This window comes from Arachis ipaensis, chromosome B09, assembly GCF_000816755.2.
Source record: "Arachis ipaensis cultivar K30076 chromosome B09, Araip1.1, whole genome shotgun sequence".
Classification (NCBI taxonomy): Eukaryota; Viridiplantae; Streptophyta; class Magnoliopsida; order Fabales; family Fabaceae; genus Arachis; species Arachis ipaensis.
The window spans coordinates 32239068-32248895 of record NC_029793.2 but is presented as its reverse complement, the minus strand read 5'-3'; the positions used below and the strand labels follow the sequence as shown (position 1 = coordinate 32248895).

Sequence of the window (9828 nt, the reverse complement as noted above, 5' to 3'; positions counted from 1 at the left end):
GACGTTCTGGTAAAGGAGGTAGGACAGGAAGTATATAGTTTGCAATGTAATTCGAAGAACAAGTCGTGTGAAGATGATTGCCGCGGCCATCAGAATAACAACATAACTAAAGCCTCTGATGGTGTAGTTGTAAAGCGATCAAGATTAACAGAGCTGTTAGATTCCGATGATCCTGCAGCGGTAGTGCTCACGGAGACGCGAAGGATGGGGGTAGAAAATGAGGACAGATTGGTAAATTCTGAAACAATTTTGAACGAATGGAGTTATGATAATTTAAAGCCCAATCGTACAAAATTGGTAACGCATCGACCTTTTAATGATGAAGTTGATTGACTGGCTGAATTTGCGAGATATGAAGAGAGTTATGAGGCTGATTCGGAGCTTACCATACCCTGGAATTATAACGGTAAACTAAATTGGAGTGCAAATGGGCTAAAAAATAACTATAGGATGGAAGCTAATAATTGGGCCAACAACAATCATTATTTTAATAAGAGGGTCTTGGGCCAAGCGAACCCAATGCCACAGCCACATGGTAAGGAAGGAGTAACGGGTGGGTTCTCGGAGCTGGGCCATGTGGGGCGGGCTAGAAGGGATCCGATGGAATGCCCCGGTCCAAGCATTGATCCAGCGCTGCTCAGGAGATCTCAAATGGACGGCGGGGTTGGTCACGAACATGACGTGAGTGTCACCCTTCTCAACAGCGACGACGTGATGCAGCAACGACTAATCGGAGAAGATGGGATCAATACGGTGCAAGGCGTCTGCTCCAACCATGAAACTACACCTCGCGGTGAAAGAGGCGATTGCTCCAATCATGAAGTTAGATCTCGCGATGGAAGAGGAGATTGCGACAACTCACAGGGGATGCTGACCGAGGCTGTTGACGTCACTAGGCTGCCCAGTGGTGATGCGTAGAATCTGAACTGCGGTGGTGGAATGCTGAGCACGGATAGAGAACCTAAAGTGGTGGCGGCAGGGGGTAGTCGATTGGATATGACGCCTGCTCGGGTATCAAGAAGAGAGTCTGGAGATCTTGGAAAGGATGAAAGGGAAGGTAATGGTACCTCTGAAGGATTGGAAATTCTCGTAATGGCTGGTGCGAAGCATAAAGCCCAAGAGGTCCGTGAGGCCAACAATAACAACAAGGCTACTGGGTTTGAGAAGTCACCTAGAGGATTTCCATCAGAGGATGGTGCAAAGGAAAGGTCTCCATCTGAGAAGTTAATTGATAATGCTGATAAAGCTAGCAAAGGCCTAGGACCGCAGTCGGTTGATGACGTTAACCTGATGGGTCAGAATGAGAAAGAGGGTTACGGAGACACAGAAGACCACATGGAGGAGGAAGGGAAGTGCAATGATGATGAGGACAAAGGAAACACGTGTGAAGGCCTGGATGAGCAAATGCTGGAGAACCAAAGGACTTGGGAGTTAGCAAAGGAGTTAGGTGCAATACTATGTAATGAAGAAGACGACATAATGGCTATCCTCCAAGAACATAATGAAGAAATTTCTCAGAAAAAAAGGTTGGTGAAGCAGAAGGCTAAAGCAAGACGGAACAGGCCTAAAGGTCACAATAAGGTGTGTAATATTAATTTAAGATGATTGTCAGTTCATGGAATGTTAGGGGACTAAGGGGGGACGGGAAGCTGAGGATGGTGAAAGATCTTAAGAACAAATTTAGATTGAATATGTTAGGACTGGTAGAGACCAAAAAATAGATAGTGACAAGATTTGATGTTTTGAAGATTTGGGGTAACGGTTGTGTGGGGTGGGAATACGTTGAATCAGATGGTTCTGCTGGTGGATTGTTGTTAATGTGGGATGAGGGCTTCTTTAACATTAAAAACTGCTATAAGGGGGAGAAATGGCTATGCGTAGAGGGTGTTCTGTCGGAGAATTCGATTAACTGTGCTTTCATTTTGGTTTATGGTGCACATCCTAGAGATGAGAAGCTTGTTATGTGGGAAGAGTTAAGTTATGTGACTGGGTTATGTCAAGGCCCCCTTTGCTTCTTGGGGGATTTTAATGAAATTGCACAGGTGGGAGAAAGGCGAGGCACTGATAGCTTGTCTTTGTCAGCGCAAGAGTTTAAGGATTGGATATATGACATGGGTTTGGTGGACTTGCCAATTACTGACCGAAAGTTTACATGGTTTAGAGGAGGGTCTTGTAGCCGTATTGATAGAGCTCTGGTAAGCCTGGAATGGCTTGAGGTGTTTCCAGAAACTCGCTTAAGAGGTGGTCCACGGAGATTGTCAGATCATTGCCCAATTATAATAGAATACAAGAGGATAAGGGAGGGACCAAGACCGTTCCGCAGCCTTGATATGTGGTTTTCACACGAAGGGTTTCTAAGGATGGTTAAGGAGGAGTAGAGAGGATTGGGAATGCTACAATTCACTGATAAATTGAAGGCGTTGACGGGTCCTTTGGGAAGATGGCACAGAGACAACTTTGGTGACATGGATAAGAAAATCATGAAGTTTGAAGAAGAGATCAAGAAAATTGATGACATGGTTGGTAATGGGACGTATGATGGAATAGTGGAAGCAAGGAGGAAGGCCTTAGTAACTTGCTGTGAGAAGTGGTATATGAGGAAAGAATTACACTGGAAGCAGATGTCGAGGTCTAGGCATGCAAGGCACATGGATAAAAACACGAGGTATTTCCATAATCTAGCTTCTGCGAGAAGGAGGAATAATAGAATTGATGCTCTGGTCATTAATGGAAGAATGATAAGGAATCAAGCGAGTATTAAGATTGCCATAAGGGAGTTCTACAAGGAGTTATATCGTCAAGAGAAGTCTCCGATGGTGGGATTTAGAGATGGGCTGGTGGGAAGGATTGATGAGGAGGATGCTATGACCCTAGAGAGGCTACCAAGTCCAGAGGAGGTTAGAGAGGCAGTGTGGGATTGTGAATCATCTAAGGCTCCAAGGAGTGATGGTTATAACATGAATTTCATAAAGAGGTGTTGGGGCAAAATTGGATCTGAATTCACGACAATGGTGCTGAAATTCTTCCAATCCTCTAGATTGCCGGCAGACGCTAATGTAACCTGGGTGGTGCTGGCCCCTAAGTTTACTGGGGCTAAGGAGATCAAAGATCTGTGGCCGATCAGCATGGTGGGATGTGTATACAACGTTATCTCGAAGGTGCTAGTTAGGAGGATGAGAGCAGTTATGCCAGGATTAGTAGGTGAGACACAGAGTGCATTTGTCAAGGGCCGGAAGATTCACGATGGGGTGCTTATCGCATGCGAAATAGCTCAGTAGATCAAAATGAGGAAGATGGAAGCTGCGATAATAAAGTTAGATTTCCAAAAAGCATATGACAGAGTAAAGTGGAAGTTCGTAGACCTTGTGCTGCAAAAGATGAGATTCGGACAGAGATGGAGGGCTTGGGTTATAGAGTGTCTGACTTCGTGCTCTATGAAAGTATTGATAAACGGCTTGCCTTCTAAGCCGTTCAAGATGGAAAGGGGCCTGCGACAAGGTGATCCTTTATCTCCGTTCTTATTCATACTCGTTGTTGAGATCTTACATAGAGTGCTGGAAGAAGCAGTTAGAAACAGGCGCTTAGCACCATTGTTGGTTGGAAGAGATCAGATTGAGCTGTCGCATCTTCAGTTTGCTAACGATACGATTTTGTTCTGTCCTCCTCAAGATGAGACCATCAAGAATTATCAGAGGTTGCTTAGGTGTTTTGAGTTGATGTTAGGTTTAAGTATTAATTTTGAGAAGTCAAGCTTAATTCCTATTAACTGTGATGAACATTGGGTACAGCGTATGTGCAGTGTGTTAGATTGCAAACAAGACTCCCTTCCAGTTAAATACCTGGGCATATCCTTAGGAGCGAACCCAAGGCTGGTTAAGACGTGGAAGTCGATAATAGACAAAGTCGAGGAGAAGCTCAGTCTATGGAAAGCCAAGGTGCTCAATAAAGCCGGTAAGATGGTGCTTATCAAATCCGTATTAAATAGCCTTCCGGTTTATTATTTGAGCCTATATAAGATGCCAAAGGCTGTTGCAGAAAAATTGATTTCTTGGCAAAGAAGTTTTCTTTGGAGTAAAAAGGATGGTATGCCTGGTATGGCCTTGGTAAAATGGGAAGTGATGCAGGCTCCTAAAAGATTAGGCGGGTTGGGAGTGGGAGATGCTATGTTATGCAATACAGCCCTTCTATTTAAGTGGTGGTGGCGGTTCTCTAAGGAGGAATGTCCGTTGTGGAAGAAGGTGGTATGCTCCTGTTACAACTTGAATCCAAATGAGCTCCTATCCTCTCAGAAACTACCTGTTCGGGGGGGTCCGTGGAAGGATATATGTCAGCTTCAGTTCAAGGATCAAGAAGTTAGGCAGAGGATGATCACTGGTTTGGCTATGGAGGTGGGAGATGGAAGACGTACTCAATTTTGGGAGGATGTCTGGATAAGTGGTGGTTCTTTGAAAGATCATTTTCTGAGGCTCTTCTCTGTTTCAAACCAAAGAGGGTCAGTGATAGGGGATTGTGGGTTTTGGGATGGGTTAGTTTGGGTGTGGAACTTCCAATGAGGAGAGATCTTTTCCAATGGGAGTTGGAGCTAGTGAACCAACTTCATAATACTCTGAGAGTAGTTAAACTTGCATTTGGGAGAGAGGATAGAGTGGTGTGGAAATATGATAACCAAGGCATTTTTTCTACTAACTCATTCGTACAGGTGTTGCAAGTGGAAATGATTTCAGAGGATATATCAAGTTACAGCTTTACTAAGTCGATTTGGAAAGGGCTTGTTCCACCTAGAGTGGAGTTATTTGTTTGGTTTGGATTGATTGGCAGGGTCAATACAAAGGCGCGACTGTGCCGACAAGGGGTTATCAGCCAACAAGATACTCTATGTGTATTATGTAACACAAATGATGAAAATGATTACCATTTGTTTCTTGGTTGTAGTTTTACATGGCAGATGTGGTGTGCCTGGTTATCTTATGTTGGGGTGCAAAGGACTTGGCTGGGTACCATGAAGGAGCACTTTCAGAGTTGGACTGAGGTATCAAACAGAAAGGAGGAGCGCAAGAGATGGATGGTGTCATTTTGTGCGATCATGTGGAACATTTGGTTGGAACGGAACCGTAGGATCTTTTAGAATAAAGAAAAAGGAGATCAGGAGATTATAATTTTGTCCTTCCAGAGCTTCACTGAGTGGTTAGGTGCTGATCCCTTTTGTTGTTGATGGCAATGCCGGAGATGACAGAGGGATATTATGGCTAGAGCGATTGGTTCGATTATTTTTTCTTGTTACCGCACTTGCTCCACTTGTGTGTTGAGCTTTTTCTTTCAAAAAAAAAACTATAAATACTGATGATTAAAATCTTAATGTAATAAAAGTAATAGCCATAAAAAAATAAATGAAGTTATACAATACAGTAATACAGTATAACAAAACACATAATCTTAATTAAAAATAATGGCATGTTAGAAAAAAATAAAAAAGCAAACATCCAATTTGAGAAGCTGAGCAGAAAGTTGTGTAGTAGAATTTGGTTTAATTTGTTAAAATTTTTTGAATAGGCATATAGGCTAATTCCCTAGTGTTGCATTTGAAGGGTGAACCAAAAGGTATATCATGTGATTCATATTACTTTGTTTTAGAGATGAATGGTTAGTAAAATACGACAAATAAAATCGTAATTGACGATTTAATACAAATCATATCTTGTGATTTATTTGAGGTTGAAAACGCCACACATACCGTTAGATCTACGATCAACGGTTAGCGACGCATAAAAAATCGAAAAAATCGACAGTACTAATTTCTTGATGCATGTCGCTTGCCACACAAGCAAGTAATTCTTAGTGGGTCATCATTTTTATTTGAAAACATAATAACCTCTCTCATTCAAATTCTCTCTCTCACTCTCTATGATAGTATAGGAATAAATGTAACCGTGAATTATAGTAATAAAAAGAAGAGTAAGAATGAACTAAAATAGAATAAAAGAAGAAACACTGTGATAAATTCTCAATTCGAGTTGGAAGAAGACTCCAGAAACAACATCAAATATATTAGCATGAATGAATAACAAATTCTCTTACTACAATATATCACTCAACAATTGTAACTAACTTCCCCTCATATCCAAGAGAGGCTATCCTCTGCTATGCACTACATTTTCTAATTTGTTACAAAGTCTTTCATCCAGGTGGACTTTCTCTTATTGCGAGTCAGTATGGTTCCTTCATTCTGAAATGACCCATTTTCCTTTTCTGCTTCATTTCTTTTCAGATCAGTATTCTCATGTTAAACTAGTCCAGTATCATTTGGACTCAAGGTTGGAGAGCTATATCAACTATTTACTATTCCCCTTTCAACACGATCTTGTCCTTAAAGTCTATTTCAGAAAACAATTTCTATAACTCATCGAAGTCTTCCCAAGTAGTTTTATCACATGTAACGTGTAAAATTTTTTTTATTTTAAATTTATGAACTAAAAGAAAACTAATTAGATTATCTCTAATTTTAAATTAAAGTATTTATTTAAAAAATTATTTAGTAAGTTGATAAATAAATAGTGTTCATAAAGTAATTTTAATGGATTACATTTTGTTTTCAATTACTACCATACCCTCTAATTTTATCAAAATACCAATTCTACCCTACTCCCTTTTTCAATCCTAACTCTAATTTCAAGCACAAGTTAAGCCTCAAAGTAGTCTCTGAACTTGCACTCGAGTCTCAAAGTGATCCCTGAAATTAATAATTCTTCAAATTTGTCCCCGAAATTGCACTCTGGGACTCATAGTGGTCCCTGAGATATTTTCCGTTCATCAGAACCTTAAAACGACGACGTTTTGAACAAAAAAAACAAGGCCCAGCGTAGACCCCCCAATTCGAACCCAAAAAAAGAAAAAAGAAAAAAAATGTAGCGTAGAACCACCCCCCCTCCATTTCCAATTCCCAATCTGTTCCATCCCCATCCCCATTCCCAACCTTCCCCTTCCCCTTTCCCTTCTCCTTCCCCATCCCTGTCCCCTTCCCCGGATTTCGTCGAACTGTAATCAACCCCCCAGATGCTGGCGCACTGGAATTCCATCTTGTTCTCAGTAAGAGTACCAGTTTTATCTGAAAAGACATACTTAATCTGCCCTAAATCTTCATTGATATTCAAAGCCCTACACTGAAACCTTGACTTGGTATCCCTATCATACATTCTATCATCTCTGATCACGAAATAGACCTGGCCAACATGAACAAGCTCCATTAAAATGTACAACAAAATTGGAATCATAGCCTGAAAAACTATAACTGACATGAGGAATATGAAAATTATCTCCCAAAACCAACCATAATACTTATACTTCTTCGGTTTCCTACTAGAGAAGCTCAGCTTCCGGTAATACGGCATCAAATCAAGCTCATCTTTATGGCGCTTCAACCAAACCGCAGCACAAACGGACGTGACCGTACACAAAGCAACAAGGAAGCAAGAGAGCATGATGATCTCTGAATTCATTCGAGTCTCGAGCCGGCTTCTCTTCGACGGTGACTGGAGCTGTTGAGCATAGCTTTAGTCTCACTGCCACTGTAAACAGCAACTCCCAAAGCCCAGCTTGTGTTCTTAAGCTCGCATCCTCTAAGCACAATGTTGGATGATGCAAGAGACAGTTTCTTTCCATCAACTTCCATGTTAGCTTGGAATCCATAAATGTTCTGATTCGGTTTCTCGCACTTGATTATTCCATAAATGTAACTATGGGGATAGGGATGGGGAAAGAGAAGGGGAAGGGGAAGGTTGGGGATGGGGATGGGGATGGAACAGATTGGGAATTGGAAGGGGGTGGTTCTACGTTACACTTTCTTTTTTTCTTTTTTCTTTTTTTTTGGTTCAAATTGGGGGATTTACGCTGGGCCTTTTTTCATTTTTGTTCAAAACGACATCGTTTTAAGGTTCTGATAAACGAAAAATGTCTCAAGGACTACTATGAGTCCCAGAGTGCAATTTCGGGGACGAATTTGAGGAATTATTAATTTCAGGGATCACTTTGAGGCTCGAGTGTAAGTTCAGAGACTACTTTAAGGCTTAATTCTTCAAACACACTCACCTCATCCCTCTCTCACTCAGCCACTACTCATGTTCACACACCTCCCCCTTCCCCCAGACAGGAGAAAGAAAAAGAGAAAGGAGGAGAATCAAAGAACAAGAGATGGGGAAGAAGAAGAGAAAAAGAGGGAGATAATGCCGATGGGTGTCACAGCTACTGTCGTCGCCGCTGCTATCGTAGAGAGAGAGAGAGAGAGGAAGACACACACGAGAGAGAGAGAGAGGGAGAGAGAGATGAGAGAGTGAGATCGCAGAACTTGCATGGAGAAAGTGAAAAGCGCATGATGAAGAAGAGAAAGGAGGGAGTCCCGTCGTCATCATCAAGTCTGTCGCTGCCGTTGCCGTTGATCGAAGCTGTCGCCATCCCAGTTGAGGCCATCGTCATCGTCGAACAGGGCAGAGAGGAAGAATGCAACGGTGGCTAGATGCCACCACTACTGTCACAACCAATTGCCATTCCGAACTGCTCTACCACCGTCGCTAAGGTTTGCCGCTGCCGCCGTTGGGCCACCGTGGAGAGGAGCACGAATGGAAAATAAAAAAGGGAACTCCGCTACAATCTCATCGCCTTGAAGGGAGGAAGCGACGCTGGTGGGTGTTGCCGCTGCTACAGGCCGCGTTTTCGTGCTTCTAGTCGCCAGGATGCGGCGCGGTCGTTACCAAAAACCACTGCCGAAGCTGTTGCTGCTCCATTCCCTTATTCTTCCTTAGTTATAGTAAGTATTCTTGTTCCAGAACCCTTGTCGCTAGTGTTCTGTTATACTTTTGTTGAGGATTTTTCAATGTTAATATCTCAGGGTTGAGCCACTGTAGCTGCAGATTGGGATTGTTGTTGCCGCTGCCACATTATTATGGCGGAGTTGCTGTGAATGTTGCGGCTGCCGCTGTTGTTATCGTGTTGTTAAGTTTCGAGTAACTAGGGTAGGAGATGTTTGTTTCACAAATTTGGATTGTTTCGAAAGTTTGAAAAATATGCGCATTTGAGTTGATGATCGTTTTATAGTTTGATTATCTCTATTCAAGTTTGATTAATTCAATTTTGATAATTTAAGATTATTTTTTGTAATTGATTGAAATCGATAACGGATTAAAAAGAGATTAATAGATCTAATAATAAAATTAATTAGTAACAATGCTTGAAGCCTCTTGGTTGGTGGATTAGGATTTGAACAACTTATTTGTGCCCTAACGTGTAAAATTAATAACTTAAAGACAATTGAAGATAACAAATCAGAAATATTTATGTTGAGAAATTGCTCGGTATTGAAAAGGTGGAAAAGGGTTGAAAGATATTTGGTTTGGATGATACCTTTGAATGGTAGAAAAATTTGAGTTTTAGCGAAGGTCCTGCCGAAGTTTTTATAAGAGTTAAAATAAAATTGAAAAAAGAAAAGAATGATAAACAAATTTGTGTTGCCTTAATAGAAATATAAAACTTTATCTTGGAGGCTAATTAAGTAATTTCTATAAGGAAATATGTTCTCGGGCATTTTAGCTAATTTAAAGTAATGAAATTGATTATTTAAGGTTAAATAAAAATGAGTTGCATGGTCGTGTTAATTTGTGAAATTGATTTGTGATTTAACTTATTTGATTTGATTAACAACGAGAAGAGTAAAATAAGTAATTAAAGCTAACTAAAAAAAGTTTAACTAATTAAAGTTTTAAAAGCTAATTAATTATCAACTCAAGGGTTGGGAATAAGAAGTGTGAGATGAGATTTAAATGGAATTAACTATAAGATAAG

At 41.0% G+C, this 9828-nt stretch overlaps 1 protein-coding gene across 1 annotated transcript; it reads left to right on the top strand.

Moving 5' to 3' along the window:
* On the top strand, window positions 2391-3278 carry LOC107615337. The gene has a single exon (XM_016317413.1). It carries the CDS (start codon window positions 2391-2393, stop codon window positions 3276-3278), a length of 888 nt encoding a protein of 295 aa, XP_016172899.1.